This window comes from Varroa destructor, unplaced genomic scaffold, assembly GCF_002443255.2.
Source record: "Varroa destructor unplaced genomic scaffold, Vdes_3.0 BEIS01000003.1, whole genome shotgun sequence".
Taxonomy (NCBI): Eukaryota; Metazoa; Arthropoda; class Arachnida; order Mesostigmata; family Varroidae; genus Varroa; species Varroa destructor.
The window spans coordinates 9,876,402-9,896,422 of NW_019211456.1; the positions used below are offsets into that span (position 1 = coordinate 9,876,402).

At 41.7% G+C, this 20,021-nt stretch overlaps 1 protein-coding gene across 14 annotated transcripts in view; it reads right to left on the minus strand.

The window, feature by feature from the left end:
• LOC111246848 (uncharacterized) overlaps positions 1–20,021 on the minus strand; it is a 134,802-nt gene that overhangs the window by 30,856 nt on the left and 83,925 nt on the right. For 4 of the 14 annotated variants that reach the window (XR_015323442.1, XM_086983232.1, XM_086983227.1 and 1 more), the window contains 5 exons: positions 16,499–16,914; positions 7,898–12,540; positions 1,822–2,125; positions 1,215–1,396; positions 619–710 (listed from right to left, as the gene is read on the minus strand). Coding sequence is in view for 13 of the 14 variants with exons in the window: in XM_086983232.1 (XP_086839358.1) it covers positions 619–710; positions 1,215–1,396; positions 1,822–2,125; positions 7,898–8,074 (755 nt within the window). In the remaining variant the exon portion in view is untranslated. The other 10 variants (XM_086983231.1, XM_086983229.1, XM_086983230.1 and 7 more) reach the window with 7 other exon arrangements.

Here is a 20,021-nt window from a genome sequence, read left to right on the forward strand (position 1 = left end):
TACATGTCTCCTGTTCGTATCTTGGATAATCATTTTTATGACACTATCAGTTTTTTTTAACGTTTCTTAATTGCCGATCAGGTCTACGTATATTTAGTAAGTGTGCTGCACAATATCTACTGGATCAAACCTAGTCGACCTAAATAATCTTGCTCTCGTCTAACAACCGGATCAGCCTGGGGGAAAATTAGGGATTCGACACAGCGAAAAATCATAGGGGTGTGTGTGTGTGGGGGGGGGGGGGGAATTAGAATAAATCGAGGGTTTCCTCGATTTCAATGGACGTCTCGCCGTGGGAACCTTTCTATTAATGACTATCAGTTTGTTGATGTTGACTACAGTCTCGCACTACAGATTACTTTACCTGCTAATATTATCAACGCGGCCTCAAAAGTATGTATAATTGTTGACCCTATTTGCGGTGGGTCAAACTCTAATCATGGCATCCTTATGCTCTATGTATAAATTACTGGCGTTTATGTCAAGTGCTAAAAAATTGACCTGTCAAAATGCGGCCACAATCTAAAACTAGTTACGTCTATGTGAATTATAAGGTTCATTGTTAAAACTGTGCTACAGACTTACTTACTAATTGAAAAATTACTTAGCTTCACGTACTTGTAATAGATGAATATCCAAATGGCTATAATAAGTGCTACCATCGAGCATCCGTACCCGATCGAGTATATCATTATATTTGATGTTTGATTCTGAAAGAGATTGAATAGTAAAGCAATAAACATAATGCGGACAACCAGGAGTTGTGTAAACACGATGGTGCCTAACAGGCAGATGATCTCTAATAGCCTGGACGCTACATCAAGGGCTCGTCGTTTTTTTATTACTAACCAATCAGAAGCAAGCTTCTCAAGCCCTATTGCTCTACAATAATATAACTTAATCCTAACTTTATTCTTGTTTTAGGCGTAGCAAGCTCTATCCACTATCTCGTGACTGTGTAGCGGTCAACATCAAACAGATAAGCTATTGCTTTTTCTAGTTATAAGTAAAGAACTTCCTTGCATTTTTCAAGCCCGAAATTTACTAACTGCTAAATAACAACCAATCAACACTATACAAACAAAGATGACAAACAAATATCGATACGCTTTTAGTTGGGTCTTTGATAACACTAGAGACGAGCAATGGCATTGTAAGCCCGGACTAAAGCAAGACCTAAAGTGACTTGTAAATGGCGAGATAGTAACATCGACCTGATTATCAATAGAGATGAGCGGTACGCAGTTGGAATAATCGCTTTTCGCGTGCCAAGTGCCATTTAGGAAGCACCTACGCGTCACGTTTTTCGAAGTGTCGTAATATAGGCCGTTTAGAGACTCGAAGCATGGCACTTCTGCCAAGCGTCCTGCCTGCGTCAGTGGCCAACATGACAAACCTGATTATGCATGAAAAATAAACAAGTTAGATCACGCCGGTCAGATAGCTACTGTGGATTTTATCGTCCTTCATTGAATTGATCTAATAATTATAACAGAATTGGGTGATTTCTTAGATTTCGGCTGTTTGCATTTTATCTGCAAGCTTACGCTTTTAATGTTTTACTTAAGGAAGGCCTCGATAGTATCACGGATAATATGATCTGACAGATGCCTAAGGTATAGTCAATGATAATATTTGAGACTGAGAACGTCGGCACACTAAAAGATAAGAACTGGCATTTTCTTAAAAATAAAGCAACAGAATGCCGTGAATGAAGTACAAGGGATAAATATCGTAGAATGATCATCTCATATATAAATTTGCCCGAAGCAATTTGCGCATGTTTAATCGTAGTAACTAAATAAAATGGCGGGTACTAACCGTCCCACGTAGCGTTGCAGTACTTGCTAGAAGACCTAAGAAGACTGCTATTGTATGCGTTGAGCAGACAGTCAATCATCGACAGGGCATTACTGTTGTCGGTACCGTTGCCCACGGGCTCTGACATGTCCCATGTCATGACGCTGTCCTTTGCCGAAGGCGTAGCCATTGCACGAGCCCCGCGCCTGACGCCGAAGGGCGGCGGTGACGACGATGCAAAAGCGATGGCTGGCTCTGGGGATGAAACCGGGAGTGGCGTCGAGGATGGCGCCACGCACCACCGAAAGCGACTCACTTCCGCTGACTGCCGCCGATTGACCAATCAAAACGCAACGAAATTAAAAAAAACACATAAAAGAAGCACAATGTCATTAAATACTGTTATAATGAATGGAAGCAAAAACATAACTAATACAAATATTTATGCTATCCAAAGTACTAACACCAGCGTCGTGTAGTGTAAGAGTTTATATATGATAAGGATAAATGCGGTAGGAATAGTTAAGCACAAATCCTGTGCGTTTACCTTATTATTAATTGATAGAAGCAAGTCTGTTTCTGACCAGATCATATTTACTCGAACACAGTCACCCTTGTAAATGTGAAGATTAGGCTTGGCCTGTGCTCTATCATAAGAGTTTTTCACGCTTTGTAAATTAGACGATCTCGAAGTTCGAATTGGTATAAGTTACTACGGAGAGAACTGCAATCGCAGTCGACCAACTCGTTCAAGCTGTGCTTTAGCCACTACATAAGTTGCACTAGCTCCTTATTGAAGGAGTAATATCTATTAAGATATATATACTCGGATGATGACGTACGTCTCAACATGTTACATTCTTTTTTTCAGCCTAAAATACGCCTGCAAAGACAGCAATGTATATAATTAGAATGTGTTTATTGTACATTAGCTTCCTAGTTTGTGTTGACTATTCAGTCTGCCTCTTGAATTAACTAGAATAAACTCGATTTTGATGTAATACGCTCTTACAAGGTCCTCTTATAGCTGCATTGCAGTTGCCCAATGCGGAATCAAAGACCAGTGTTTTCTCGGGGCAGCTTTCCATGTTATCCTTGACATCGCTTTGCAGCATCGTTGCAGCACTGAGCTCAGCCCCGTTCCGTGTTTTCGTGCATACTACATCGACTTGTTCTCTCAGATCGCAGTTTTAGGTGCCGACCTTCGTATTTTTCTAGTGTACAAGAGGAAAAGTCTTCTTTGTGTATGTGGATGTACGAATGAAAGAAATTGAACGTCCGTCCCAATCCGCTATCTCCTGCTATGCTTCTATTTAGACTGAGTGTTCTTTATTTGCCTTGAGCTAACCGCGCATGATACGGCAGGCCGTGGGTTAAAATGTAAAAGTAAAAGATCAAAGGCAACAGAGTCGCGGAGGTGACTATTAACTCTTTGCAACCGCCGCAGAACGTTCTCTGGCTCTATACAGATCCTTTTTCGAGCGATCCAGCGGTCTGGATCCGCTTCGTATTGTTCCTCTTACCACGCAATGTCAAGCTCCTCCGTGGAGATAAGCGCTCTTGAAAGAGTTCATGCGTTCACTGTCGCCGAAGGCGTTCACTTCGTTCGCTCTTGCTAACCTTCACGAGAATTTCTACCGCTAATGCCGTCGCCATGCGAAACGATCTGAACGAGTACCCTTTTTCACTGTAGCTATGACCTTCTCCTTTAAGCAGCAATAAAATGTTAACGATAGATGGTAATAGTCATACTGGCTGTCCCGGCGACATCTTCTTCAACCGATTATAAAGCCATAATAGACGTCTTTGTATTGGTTATGCGTCTATCTAGAAAATCAGCACAAGTCGCTCGATCATCCTCTATGAGTCTTTTACGGCTGTGACATTGAATGTATCTGAAAATAGAGTTTTGTCGGTTATCTGATTTGCCAACTTACGTGCAACGTACCCTGTGTGCCTAATGGAAGAACTAAGAAAAGCTCTAATCGCATCGCAGTTAATCATCAAACTTCTGCTAGTGCTTAGAGAGAGGGCAGGAGTGGTTGTGTTATTTACACCTCACGCTTCGAGTGAAATGTCCAGAAGCAATCTGTTTGCTTCTGTAACTGTGCAATTTGGTATTCGTGAGGAACGTTCCTGGAACTGCTGCGAATACGCTCTCATTCATGCCTACAAACGAAAAAGCTTTTAGGGAAAATCTTTAGGTGTTCGCTAACTTAAACATACGAGGATTTTTTGAGAACTTTTACGTCGGCCGCAGCCGATGATGGAACGGAAACGGATGTTAGAAATCCTTTAGTGAGGATATTTACTCCTTAGGAAGGGCACTCCTAAAGCGTGCCACATCCTAAATAGTAAATTTCTGCGTAGAAGACCTTTATTTTTTTATATAACATAATTTTGTTTTATTCACCATTAACAAGTTTTAACCAACATTTGATGCGCCCTTGTAGCATACCGGACGCGATCGACAGATGGCTAGAAAGAGAAATGTTTAGAAAAAACTATGGGAAGAAGGAAGGTTGGTGTTTAGAGATGGATCACTACGAAGCGTTAGGGTTTGCTCTGGCTTCGTTGTTTCCAGTTAATGCCCGCTGACATGCGCACATAACGAGTCCCGGAAATCATGTAGTATTTAATGTGCTTATCTTTTATTACCTTCCTATCAGTAGCACCATTTATGCCGGTATTACCTGGAGGCAAGCAATGTAGCTTACTGATAACCGTTTTAATAGAGATGTTGGAAACAAACATTTTCATTTCAAATCTGTATCATTGTCGTACATAATCGAAACTCGTGCAATCTTGGTCCGATTTTGAAATACAGTTCTTCATGTCGTTAAAAATAGCGATATACCGCAAGCTAAATTTCGGAACGAACAGCAATACAAATGTTTCAGTCACAATGAAAATGTCAGAGTAGGAACAGTTAAACTATTTCTTTAGAAAAAAAAAAAAGGGAAAACATTGTTTCGAAGCAAATGGAAGCTAACATGTGTTATTATTCCAAATAATACATATTACTAGGATTATTACACCTCATGCATTTAGGTACAAAGCTTTCTACTCTAATCTATCAAAAACACTCTCGTCAACAAAAGTTTCGCAGGAGTAGCTTTTTCAATTGTTTACTTTTATTATCCTGTAGAGAAGTATACATACTCGCGTGTTTCTTTCAAAGGGTGGCGTCAGAAAGGTTCGCCGCATCGCAACAGAATCTTTGCGGGTCGAGACATGTCTATGTGGATTTGTACATTCTGCTTGGCAACGTTAAACAGAAGATACCGTTAAGTCTGGCCTTGGCCATTTCTTCCCGATACTTGTTCACGGGCAACAGCCCCCTTTAAATGCTAGACGAAATGAATGTTTCGCTGCGGTTGGCCCTCTGTAGATATCGCCTTCCTGCAACTTTTCTTTCAAGGCGTCCTGTTTGCACGAAATAACCTCTTGCAGTACCAGCATCAAAGGCGTACCGTACCGCGACCAAATGTTCATCCATTCTACCAATTGACTGCTACTGCGGTTACGATAACTGCTGTCTGGACAACACAGACACCGTTATTACTATTGCCTTCCCACCCGACTGACCCGCAGGGCTCTTCCCTTTCTAGCAATATCTTTCAGATTCAATAAGGCCCGGTGTCTTCAACTCAGCTGGATTATTCATTGTGGGGAAATTACTTGAGGAGACAGCACACCTATCTACTGATCTAACTGGCTTCTACTCTTTTTAGCATACGTCCTTTACTTTTCGGGAAATCTGAATTCTTGAGGCGAACGAACGGGTTCTTGAAGCTGTTGCTTTTTTACTACCTTTTTACCTGTCCCCGGCCTTCGTATCAGCTTTATAGTCCAGGCTTGGCTTGTCCACGAATGCTGGTCAACACAGAGAGGAAAATAATTCTTCGTATGCAGCCTAATTTCATATAAACTGCCAATTTTTTCAAAGCGTCTAGACTTCGTGTTTTATAGGAGAACAATCTACAGGACGATCGAAGTAAAGTACATAGATAACAGTCCCTTCGCAGGCCATATGGACCAAGAAAGATGAGTAGACAGGTTGATGTAATAGTAGGAATAGCATGACGGAGGCCTACTGAAGATCAACTTATAAAGAACACGCTTGTCGAAAATCATAAACAAACTTTCTTATGTAAAATTTGTCTGTCGTCGTCTATGTACTTGTCGATGGTAGGAGATGTTGCTTGGCCCGTATCACTGCAAAATGAGCGCCCACTCAGTATACAGATAACTTTCATCTTCCCCTTTACGGCAAACTCCGAATATTAGGTAGTAGATGTGCTAGGCTCACAATGGAGTCCAGATTATACTCCATTTACCCTACCGTTAAATAAACCTAACATCCTTTTAACGATAAAGGGTTTCACGCCATTCATTTTATGGGTCGTTTGAAATGCGGCTCGTGAAGAAGAGAGTCACAGACGTTCTCATAAAAAATGACTAAGAATGTTAGGTTCATTCGAAGCACTGAAATATAATTATTTAATGGGCTATATTTAAATAAGGCCTTTAGAGTTATACTTTGAAGAATATTGTAATGAATGATATAATTAAAAACAAAATAGGCAGTGAACCTTATTTTAACGTTTTTGGTAGCTCGTAAATACTAATAGTGGCCTATCAGTCTCAAAATATTCCGCAAGAAATGCGGAATTTCCGCTTTTACTGATAATTATCCTAATTTTTAAACGTCGTTGTTAGATGGTAAAAGCTGTTAACTTTGGCGGCCGGTACTTTTGATCTTCCGGAACTTTGATACTTCAAAGTTTTTTCTTATACATACGACAACAAAAATCATACTTTCAAATGTGTGAGCAAGTGTAGGCAGCTTTTACGTAAGTGCGTGTCGAGAGCCATTCTGGAGTACCTTTGCAATGGTAACCAAAATAAGGCCTTTCAAAGAACACTTCTTAGAGCAATTTATATTATGACCAATGACGCTGTTGGAAAGCTACCTTGGAATCCTCTAAAAACTATCCCGGATGCTTTTTTCGTGTCACAAAAGTTCATTCTCCTTTTCGTGACATTCGCATTAGCTGACTGACTATTTATGTCGGCCTGCTATTACCGTTTTCTAAGCGTTCGCGCCCAGTATTTGGTATGAATGCTTGAAAATTATCGCATAGCTATTGGCCTTATCGCATAGATACGAGCACATTGAACTACTGCACCAGCGTGCAACGATACAGCTCAACCAGTGCATATTTCCGTCAACTTCGGTTTTCTATAATGAAACGTTCATCGCCACGAGTGTGACTGAGGTCAGCGCCTACATCAGAATTGTTTCTCTAATTGAGAGACACTGTTGCTTCAAGGTAATTAATAGCTCTATTGCTCATTCCTCTCGGGGACGTATTTGATTGCTCGTTGTTTTTGTCAACGAACTGTTTAGCCAGCCGTCAGGCCGTATACACACAAAGCTTGAACGCTATAATTCACTATGAACACTTTGATATAATGTGAAGGTAATAAACACTGAAGCCCATTTCTACGTCTTCGTTCTGTGAAATAACGTCAGCATTCATGACTAAGTTACTCCCCTGCTGAGCTTTGAACGATGTAGATGAAAAACAATTTAAAAGTCTGTTTGTATTCTCTTACCGATAGTGACAAAAACGTTTAACAGGGTTTTTACGTACGCGTAAAATCGTAGACTGGACTATTATTACGTTTAATTTTTATTTATTGTCCTGCTGCTGGTTTGAGGCAGGTAATGCAATTGACATTGCCGTACACGCCGACCGTCTCTGTGTTTCAAATAGTAGAACTAAATATATGTATACATATATATAGTACAAATCGCTGTTGACGATAACATAAAAATGACTCTTGTTCAGATTGTACAAGACAGCTGAAGTTACGGGAGGAATAACTTATTCAACAGCCATCCGCTACTATAGCAGTATTGCACAACAAGGTGGCGTGTTGACTGGGAGTAATAAGTTGAAAAAATTGTGCCGATATGCTCCAGTTACTGAACATCAGTGCGTCTATAATAATAATACGCTTCCCATACTGAGCTTCTGGTAACTCTACGAGAAACCCGTAAAAGCAAAATGTCGCCCATTCTACATACTGATTTATTGAGGAAGCCACACTTTTTGAGGAAGCAACGTGTCCGGTTCCATAGCCAGCTGCCCGTCACACTTCTATTCTTTACCACGATGTCAGTGACCAGCCGCGATTGATTCACTGGCTGCATATCGATGGCGTTCCTATTATCGTCGCTATTAGCAATGCCTTGTTGTTTCATACCGTTTTGTGCGATTCTCAATCTTGATCAACACTTGGTTCTCGTACTCGGACTGTTCGCGCGTGTTATTGCTTGTCACCCCACATGCGTCGACGCCTAACATACTGTTGTCACAGCAAATAGTGGCTATCAGAGCCTGTCATCGGTCGCATCCTTCAGCCGTCTACGTACGGGCGTACGCTGGGCGTACAACTAGCGGCCTCTACACCGAAGCTTGACGAGCTTCAACGAATTGTGTTTGTATCCTATACTGGACAATATCGCCACCACGGTCGTCTACCTCACTCGCGTTACCGAACGGCTGACTACTGAATGCTGCTACGGGGCCACCGAATGGTCTAATCGACCCGATCGATAGATGTGGCGTGACCTTTACGCCAGCTGTTGGCTTTATCAGATCGATCAGCTACTGCCATTACGACCGGTACTGGCATCGTAGCCAATGACATCAGGTCCAGCTACAGTGCGCCGGTCTTAGCTTATAGTGGTGCGCCGCACTACCTCAGCTTCGATAGGGGAAAAGGAAAAAGACAACTCACTGCGATTAACGACTGCGCTCTGCTGTCAGCGTTGGAGCCAGCAAAAAGCCTCTATAAGCAGAATCAATGAGCACCCATCGTGCATCAAGGGTGGATTATGCTAATTTGCCACGTACATCCATGTACTTATAGGTTTACTCGATAGTACCGTCGTATACCTTTCTCATAATGGTGACCCTAAGGATTCAGTCGTTCGACGTACGCGTTGTGCTACCACGATACCTAATGGCCCTGTTATCATAAAGACTTACAGACAGGAGATGGGTATTATCATTACTCTGGCTGCCGCTGTGACGCCTCTATCATACCCTTAGCAGTGTCACAGTTGGTTAAGCGCATCATCATCCGAAGCACGCGTTCTGCTGGCTTCACTGCCTTTAGGCGCGCGATGAGGGTAATGCACAATCTCAGCGAGTTTTTCAAATGGAGACGGACTCCATCGTAGCTGTCCCACTGCAGCCACTGCCTCTACTCACAGCTTGTCACCGCGAAGCGGAACCAGAAGGCAGGGCAAACCGTTATAACCAGCATGCGGTACCGTATACAGCTTTCATGCTAGCAGTGTCAGCTCAGCACTCTACGGACTTAACTGATCATGGAATGCGGCCGGCATCTGCTCAGGGACCGCCATATTGATAGAGAGACAAACAGATAGATCATACGAGATCGTCATTAGGATGATGAGCTATTGTGAGTAGTCGGCTTTCGATCCTTTTACTGGTCTACTGCTGACACTCAATCCCTGATTTCTAATCCCTTACAGCCCTCTTCAATTCCGTTTGATTGATTCTATATATCGGTGAGCTATACCTTCGCCAAAGCACAGTCTTAGATATTCGATGGGTAAACGAACGTCTAACAGTAAACAACGTACTGATTGAGCCCTCTACAGGCCTATCTCTATTTATACGTGTACTGCTAGATTATCTTCCTCAAAAAGTGCTAAACTCAAAAGAGACTGTCATTATGTGAGAATATCTCGTAAATATAGACGAGTAATACAGACAAACTAACGGATCGACAATACAGGGGTCTTGAATTGAGGAAACGGTGTCAGTATAAAGGGCCCAATCTCTGCCATAATTGGAGCTTATCAGATCTCACGTAATGCATGTCGCGATAAGCAAAAACACACTTCAATTTCTTCTTTAAGTTCAATCATAGCCAAAATAAAGGAAACGTTGTTTACTGCTCACTGCATTCGAGTAAAATTAGCAGCCAACCGCAATAAACATTTGAAAGTAGCGAACCAGCCAATTCTGGTCGGCCGGACTTCTTTCTGACGAAAAACAATAATCAGGGGATCCAGAAGGCCAGTCTCCTCTATTAGTTTAAAGAGGAGGCACACGAGTCGCATCTATATTTCACTTACTCAAGTGCAATTCGCCATCGGTTGAAATCGTTGCTGTGCCAAAGCCGCCAAAGGAGTCTTCCTGCTGAAGCCCTCCATCTGCGGACATCCTCTACTCCGATCCAATCACTCCCCATCCACCCTCCGACCGCCCTCTCGATTGTACGGCTTTACTTCGTAATGTCATCGTCGACGTGATTGTCGTCGTTTTCCGACCAGCAAGTGGCCTAAATCTGCTTTCCGTTGAGGGCGGGCGGGTTCCGGCGATGGCAGCAGCAACCGTCGATAGCCGCTTCAAGGGCTCGTTGCAGGGGCGGCGGTCTGTCGGTTGTGACTCGATCGTTGGGGGGGAGGGAGGCGGTGCTCGGGTTAACTTCGCAAGCCGACGGTTGTTCTCTCTCGCTTCGCCTCCCACAAATCCAGTCGTTGCTCGCTAGTTCACTAACTCTGACAAACAATGGTCGGCCCGAGCAGGTTATTCGGCAACCGCCACCATTTAATCACCAGTCGGCGACTAAGCGCCGCGAGGAGTGACGAAGAAATAGTAGACAGGCCGGGAGACACAGTGTGCCAGGTCCCCTCTGTCTTCGTTCATCATCTGGTTCTATCTGGTTGATGTCTTTATTCACTCGAATCCGATGTGTCCGTCTCCTGCGGCGACATGGCCCACGACTTGGCCAGTCATTCTTGACTGGCCAAGCGTGAGTCGGCTGCTGTCCACCAACGCAAATCCAATTGCGATTCTCAGAAGCAGAGTCCCGAATAGGAAGTTCACCTAGCAGTAGGAACAACATCGGCATCGGTATGCTCAATGGCAGCACTGTCACCACCACCAAAGACCGTATATATACACACATACTAGGCCAGGAGTTGCGTCGATACTCCCTGCAATGCCTCCGATTCTATTACAGCAGTTTGCATTTCACACTTCTTTTTTGGACTTAAGAACTAATCCCTTACAAGACGCAACGACATTCGCCGAACGAATGAAAAAGTCCATCCGATAGGTTCCGATTTTTAATTCCTCTTTCAACAGAATCGGTTTTAGTAAAGAAAATCATTGACAACCGGGAAATCTCTGCTGTTATGGACTTGACTCAGCACCTAAAAGCGGATCGATGAAGCTGCAGAAGTCATGGCAGGCGGGCGTCTAGAAATAGAACCCGTTAGTATAGTATGACGAGAGCGACGTAAGGTACGATCTAGGCGAGATAATTACTCCAACAATTAGCAATCAGGGTTACTCGCTATTACCAAATAGGTACTCTATATAAGAGTATAATAAACGAAAAATACAACTACATGCAATATCCGTCAAGTACAGTATATACATACCTATATATATGTATGTATATATGGTGTACTTGCCCTACCCCTGCTGGATATTCTAGATAGACGTATTTTTGATGTAAAAAATGTTCTGTGAAAAATGTGTTTGTGCATACATATTGGCGTTAGGCTAAAAAACATTGCAAGGTTAATAGTTTCCATACACAATTGGATCTCGAGAAATCCTCTTCTATTGCTAACGTTGTGTATCGACACTACGACCGATAACCGAAACAATGTAAGTACTGTAACTTTGTAATTCCTATATCGTATACAATAGATAGATGCAATGGTCCGAAGCAATTGATCCCGATAATCCACACCATGTGTATATATAGATAATGCAAGTCGCCGAAGTTTTGTGCTTGATGATGGTGCCGATACATAGGTTTCACATAGGAGGAAGCTCTTTCAGCTTTTAATTACATAACTCTAAGTTGAGAATAACAAAGAACTGCGCGACAAAGCAAAAAGTAGCGTAGTTAACAAAAATAGATTGTACCACTAGGGGAAATATATAAGGGCAGGCCGTATGCTAAACAAAAGGAGTAATTCGTCAGTAGATATTTTGCCTGCGCGACGGCTATCCTAGGTAGACGGAAAAGAAATAGCTGTGACGAGAAGTGAGGCCTGAGGACTCTGGTGTATGCTACGACCTAGCGACCCTTCTAACAGTCTTCTGGTTACCGTTATATTGTCGGATAATAAGGTACATAGATACATGCTGTTTGGGTTTGTTCCTTTTGTTGTTGTTGTTGTTACAGGCGTCGCTTGTTTCTTCTTGTCTCCTTCTTCTACCGGTCGTTACTCAAGTACATGTCCGTGCGACGACTGGATGGAGACGGATTGTCACTTTGCTTACCGCTGCAGACCAGACCTTGCAAGAGGCTCATGCCCATAAGCGACCCTCGAGACAAACGGTTCTTCTTAACTCATCCACTTCAGCTCGATTGGTCTCTAACGTCCCGGTAACTCTTCCATCGGTGCGCAATGCTGTTTTACGTGTCCTGCAACATCTTATTGACTGACTCATTCCGATCATGGTAGCAATATCGCTTCAGTATCTTCCACACTAAAAATAATAGTGCTAATGATACGATATGTGTAATTATGCGTGTAAGATGTAATTATGCGTAAGAATCGTCCCCCATCGTGCCCTTCTATCTGTTTCGCTGTACTTTGAAGGTTTGATTCAGTGCGTTATCCTGCCGATAGCCTGCGAGCTTAGTAGAAACGATGAAACACAACTGTAGAACAAAATATACATTAGAGGTTATTGCGAAACAAGCAAAAATATGGCAAAAATTCGTCGTCGTTCATGCATCGGAAAATACGTTTTCTTAGATCGAATACTAGATAGATATAGTAATACTAGCGGTCGTCATTTATCGCAGGAAAGCTGACACGAGGAAAATGAAAAAACCACGAAGTTTCAATAATTCTTGCCTCTAGAAAATTCTACACTCAACAAAAAAATTACACCGAATTTTCCGGACGGACACCTCGAAGATATGATGCCTATGAAAGGCTGGTTTATCGAAAGGAAACTGTAGGAAACTAGGTAGGCTCTTGAAGGAGCCTAACCCATGAACGAACGCTGACCACAAAATCGACTCTAACTGCATTTTAGATAATCCTATTTTATTTGTACAGAGAAAAAGTATACGTGAGAATATTTTTGCTCATCAGCGTGCATTCTCCTTGCTGAAAGAACTTCAGTAGTATACTTACACCTATCTCCTAAATCGAAACTATCATCGAAGGTAATAAAGGCCCGATTCAATTATTTTATTAGATAACAACAAATACAAACAAAAATATTCTGCTTCAGTTCAATTGTGGTGCAAAAAATTATTTTCCGAATACGGAGCATTTGCATCGGATTTAATCAAGGGATCGTATTTTCCTTTTAGCAAGTCTTGCATGCATACTAACAATATGCCACCTCTAAACTCAAATCCTGTCGTTTACATTACGATACTGATTTAGACAGATGAATTGGTATTTGGATCGAAACAGTTATTGCTTTTATCATAGAAAAATATCGATGTACGCCGCGAAATACGCCCAAAGCTCTATATAGAGAACCAACGTAAACAAGAACATATCTGGGGCTGCTCCTTGGTACGTCTTTGGGGTAACAACAACTTTCGCTCGAGTTTATTTATCTTTCCGCGTTCGAACCTAACCATTCATGTCAGCGAGGAACACACAACGAACAATCCATGAAAGAAGAAAAGTGGGCAAAACATGGAGGATAAAGGCGTCAACAGCAGTTAGCTCCTGATGGGATCGCCAATTCAATTAGTTTCTGAAACGCTCCTTTCGGGATCTTCTTCGGAGACGATAGGCAACCATGAAACGCGCGGGGAAGACAATCGTTGAAATAGACCCGGGAGAGCCAAGCAGTACAAGCTATGGCCGGTGGCCTTTGGGTACCGTCCAGTCCTTTCTTCGTTCATCGCTCCTTGGCTGCCTTTTTCGCCGTTGACATTATTCTCGCGACTGCTTCGGAACAATATCTGAATTCAATCTCGCTTTTCGCCTTTACAGCGTACACACTTAACAGTTACGTTAAAGCGGAACTATGCAAAATGAAGTTTGACGCACCGGTCTAACAAAAAGTTCCTTCAAAATCGTAATCATGTCATTTTACCGTTACACTTATTTTAAGTAAGCACGCTGCCATGCGTTATAATGCACCAGTTTAACTTAAGTAGCGCAACAGAATGAAGATGAGAGTTGTGCTCTAGGTTAATTTTTCGTTAGAAGGAAAAGCTGCCGCGGCCCATGCGAACAAGAACTAGACCCTTACTATTACTGTCATTGCTTCTTTATAATTTTTTTTTATTTATTAATTTAATTATTATAGACCTAAACCTAAGCAGTTTTCGTTAAATTTTCCGCGTAGCCACTTTGGCTTCAATCAGAAAAAAAGCAACGGCTTATTTCGAACATTGTCTTATTTAGTTTCAACTAAGCCCGTTACTATCTGCCTTCATAATGGGAGGTGGTTACATTGGCGACTATTAAACGAATGTAGTAATTGTTTGCCTTGCTAACCCTCTTGACTACGCAGTCCGTACCTCTATTTTACAATCGTATAAATTTGCTTGGCTCGATAGGTATCATCTAATCATATTAAGTACACTGTTCATAAGTGTTCTTTGGCCGAAGATTAGAGACTAATGAACCCTACCCAAAAGCAGGTGATAAGACAGTACCGCAGATGTCTGTTGATAACGTTTCTCCATCTGTCCTTTTTTCTTTTTTTTTTCGGTAGAACTCATTGCTCATTGTACTCAAATATGTAAAATCGGTGAAATGACAAAGTACAAGTGAAAGTGGGTAGGAACTAGGGTTATAAAAAAGTCATCTGTCTAGGTCAGGTTTTTTTGGTATAGTGTACTACGTGAGTTTTTCATTTTCGAAAAATAAAATAGTCTCGTCCAGCAAAGTCCGTACACATGACAGAGCAACTCTTCTAGCATTTATAGAAAATTTGCTATATTTGCTAAATTATTTTTTGTATGTTAATGATAGAACTGTATTATAAACCTAACTGATCAGACGTTATTGTAGGGCTATTCATAACGAACTTCAATGCGCAGAACATCATACGATATATTCTAATGCATCCTGCGGTATACGTGACTTCTTTTCAACACTGTGTGAGTAGTGTTTGTTCAAAGCAAATTAAATGATCAGTTGAAACTGGCTATTTTGCAGACAGCTTCCAATTTTTTTTACCCCACGGCAACCCCAGATCGGTAAGTGGCCTGCGTCCGCCAGCGAAATGAACATTATGGTGTTGATTTCACTGACGGACTGATCTAGATCATTATGGGCCAAATGTTCGCGACCTAAGGGCTACCTCGGGCAAAAATGGTAGCATTTACGATGGGCTAGGTGTCTATTAAACCTGTTTTTAGCTATGAATCCTCCTTCACGGGGTTTCGCGTTCTCTAAAAGGGAAAAATATGGCCGTGTGGAGGACAAGCTCGCGAGCAGATAACATCAGATCAACCTTAATGCGCTTTGATGCAAAGCACGCCTCACAAGTTAATTACATGCTAAAAAAAAAAAAAGGCCGGAAATCTAGTAACACCACCGGAAAAGATCAGAAGGTAAGCTTAGGTATTCTTATCCATACTTCAGTCTTGCATGGAGCCTATTGATAGTTAAACTATGAAAAAGGAGGACATCAAGAGCAGACAATGTAGATCTCCCATAATCCGACCTGCTAAGAGTGGCCAGCTTCCCGGAGCAGCCCATCACGTAGCATTTCTAGCTGCAGTGTCCATAGTTGAGATTTAACATAAACGGTACCCTATTACGATACAGTCGTTATCGTTCAATACAATGCGGAGTACAGATGCTACGTAATCGCGTCTGATCCTATTATCACAGTCATATCAAATACAGAATTTAGATATATACATATTTTCTACGTAACGAAATTACACCTTTGACCTGAATATGCCTTTCATAAGAAAATTTCGCTAACTGAAATAGGTAGTTATTAAACATGGTAGATAAATAGGTGGTAAGAGTGGCAGTGACGCATTCTAACACGAAGCATATTACAAGCTTGCATCTTGTTGTTATGCTAGAGAGATAAAGTATTTGTCTCACCAGATTTGATCCCATTTATTTCATATAATTCAGAGTCACGAGCAATTCCCGAGCGCATTTGTTATAGAATTACCCAGTCGGTATAGCTCACTCCCATGACGGTGCAGTAATAATGTGATTGCCTACTATATTAAGAGTCACATGGTAATCTGGGTTTGAAACCCGGCGCGAACAGATTTCGTGGAGCCGTCTTAAGCAATACTAAATAACGCGTTTATTGAATCCAAGCAGCCTAAAAAAAGTTGTAGGAGAATGAATTTTTATAGAACGAGATAATATAGAACGTTATTTAACTATGAAAATGAAAAGAAAAACTAAAATAAATAAGATTAAGGGATCCATAGGCAGTATTAGAATTTGTTACTCATTTAGCATTGGCGGAGCGACAAAATAATTGGATCTATTCTGGTGTGTAGCTAGTATTGCTATCTTGAACTGCTTATCGTAAACACTTTTCCATTCGACGATTCTAACGTGACAGCATATTGATAATCAAAGGTAATTAAAAACAAAAAGCACCCATAGGACAAAAAAATCTACTAAAAAATAGGGAATACGTAGCTAACTCACTTGGCGTATTCGTTGCTTACATGAAACGGATATGTCACGTTGCAAGCGACTGCCAAAGCCTGCCCTAGAGAACGCACGGCTTCTTCAGGCAAAGGCTTGACTGCTGCTGTTTGGGTGTCGTCAGCGAGAATGGGCCGAGTCGTGAAACGGGACCCATCCTCCCCTGGAGAACTCCTAATAATTTTTTTCTGCCCCTTATCACTTTTGGTTTCCGCTTCACCGTTTCTTTAGCTGCTGCTTGTCTAGCTGTTATCTGGCTCTAACGACGCTTACCACGTACGGAGCAATCACTTGTGGCTTTTCCACAAGGCCCAGAGGTGGTATCCGCACACCAGAAAGAAGTCGCTACGAGACTAGTTAACGACAATAGCTAGGATAACGATGCTTTGATAGTTCTACCCTTCTGACTCAACTTCCTGCAATCAATCAGAGAAAGAAATTGTAAAAGTGTGAAGTCAGATTGTCAACTACTGAAAAACATGTTCTATACGAAGTCGAGACGGGACTCGATGCCTTTCCTGTTTCTCTATTGCAGTGGAACGAAGATGATAAAGCAATCTTGTACTAACAAGCCTCACGAATAGGTCGGATATTCTCAAGCTTAAACTTGTTCTATCGAACATCTCACAATGACAAACGGGGCGACTACTAAAGCGTGATAAATAGAAGATGCTATGATGCTGTTTTTGTAGCCTCTTGTCCGCGAGTTCCCTGAACAATAGGATACTAATTGGTAAAAATGGCAAGCAAATGTATGGTAGCAAGCAATCTGTAAAAAGGTGGAAGTGTACTTGACATAGAGAATATTAGTTCTTTTTAAATTAGAGTTAAGTCTTAGCTAAGTGTATTTTGTTAGAATTGCAATTCCTATCACAGGACCGGACCTCGTCTGATTGTGCTTCGTCAGCCTTTGCTACCAGAATTGAGAGTAATATAAATGACTGTATTTAATAAAATAGTCCAAGTTGCCATACTTTCTAATGATAATCGGAAACATAAGAAGTTGCTCAAAATACTAGGTAGGTACATAATAATAGATATAAATACAGTGTGCTGTATCTCCTCTTTCAAAGGTCTTCATCATTATTCGTTATCATTAAGTCCGTAAAATTGGGGCTCAGCAAGCGGATGCCGTCCCACCTTGAGGTTCAAAGCAGCGGACTTCGTCTTCAATTCATGCAGCTGATACTTACTTTCCGCAGACTATTGGTAGCTTTGTCCACCCATGATATTTTTGGCAAACCTATTTCTCACGGAAATGCGCCGTACAATACGTTCGCATTGATAAAGTCGCATAAAGTAAGGCTCAATTACATCTGATGAAGCTCTGTTCTATTATTTGCGTTACTCTCTTACAACTATCCAGTTACACTAGCTCCGTTTCTGTGACTCAGTTAACCTATTACCTCACTGGCTTGCTGTAATTACTTCACTGACCTAACCTCCTATTACACTTACCCTGCTTCACGAGTTCCATTAATTTGTCGTAATGATCTGATTTGCTTTCAGTGGTATCATTCAAATGACCTTGTGCTGCAACATGGCTATTCCTCTATCGATTGTTCCATCGAAACCGGCATTGCGTGTATCAAGGAAATAGCTGACTTTAACTCTACGACACAGTATCATAAATGCACCGTACACGGCGCCAAACTACGGCTCAAGCTTCACACAGCTTAATGTCTTCTCGTCATCCAGTTACTCTGCTTGTATATAAGTCTGCTAAACTGTTAAAGGTTTCGTAGCCCCAATATCTTGCTGTAACTTAATTTTCGTTCACTTGCTTCTTAATCTCCACGTCGACACAATAATCATTAGTTCTCAACGATTTAAAAAAAAAAAAAGGAAAAATCATAATTTTACATTTGAATCGCAAAAAAGTAGAATTTTTCGGCCGCGAGTTTAATTTAGATATTTTGTGCTTGGAAAAACAGACAGCTTTCAATATGAGCCTCTCAGAAGTTCTAAACCGTGCCAAGTGAACTGCCCAAAAAGGCCAGAGTAGTTTTACATAGCATTACGCTCGATGGGGAAGTACCTCGACAGCAAAAAGTGAGAATGTGACTGGAAGTACGTAAATATTTATCCAGAATGAAACTTTTAAGGCCCATAAAAGGAACCAGACCAGAACACAAACATTTCTTTATCAGCCTATTCTTCTTTTGTGATGAAGACAATGAAATGGTCTCGAGGGCTTCGCGCCCAGCGGCTACGTCATCCGGTAATTTAATTGGTAACCTTCCACACTCGGAGAAGACACCTCTTGACAATCATACGGGAAGAGAGACACCGAGTGTTAGTACTATAATATAGATAAAAAGAAAATACTGGTAGGTGAAATACAATACAATCTGATAGCTACGATGATGATACATATACAAACAATACATAGCCATGCAATTAAAATTTCGTTCGCTAGAACAACTCGACAGTAAATAACCATCTTTAGTAAAAAAAAAAAGAAATACTTTAACATCGAAAAAATAGGCGATCTATACGATTACTTTTCTATTATTTTTTTTTAATTATTTGCATTTCAAGCATCTACTTACAAATCTCCTCGTTTCTTTCAAACAAATTTCGTTTTTGCGTTTATGCTGTAATTGCAGTGACTTGTGATTTACCGCGTATTCAGATGATTTTGCCCATCAAAAAAAAGTGCACAGCAATGCCTTAACTTAACCCAGCATCATTGCAGGAAGACTTTGCCTCAAAGATCGTCGAACACAGACCAAAGTCACGTTCGTGGCCTGCCTCCGTCCTTCGCAGCTCGTCCCTGTTAGGCCGCTATTCGTCTGCCGGTTGTTATTTTCGTTGTCGGCTACATTGGCGTTATCGCTGAGACCCCTTCCCCCCGTCCCGACGTACCCCTGCGTCTACTGATATTAAGCAGGAATTCGGTGCCGATCCACTCTTTATGGCTCTTCCCGTCCGTTCTTTCCAAGGCGACCCGCTATCCACGCGTCTCAGTCAGGACTCCATCTCTTTTGAAAAACGTTTTAGCCCTAAGGATACACGTGCACTGCCGTACATTCTGTAAGTCCCTTATATGAAGAACGCGAACCTCAGCGTTGTCCGTTTGATGGAACGAATGAAGTACAACATGCAATGCCAACATGCAGATGCCAGTCAATGTGCACAAGCATCACTAGCCAATCTGCAGCTGTAGTGTACCTAACCGAGTATAAATATACCTAGGCTATAGCCAAATGGCGCAGAGCAAGGAATTAGGTGACTGGTGGAGGTGGCTCAGGAAAGACTACAACTCAGTAAACTGCTTTGGCCTTTCTCAGTAACACGCAAGTCTGTCTAGTCTACTTATCTAATTTACGACGCGCATTTTCGCTGACAACACATATCTTCACAAGTCTTCAATGAAGCCCTGTTGGAAATACTCCTGCGCACCAAGAAGCATATACGAACAACGCAAATATTCAGATGGTTCGTCGATAATCTGCATCTCTTGATGCTATAAAGATGAGATTGACCTAACCTTTGCTGGCGGATAACATATCATGTCTAA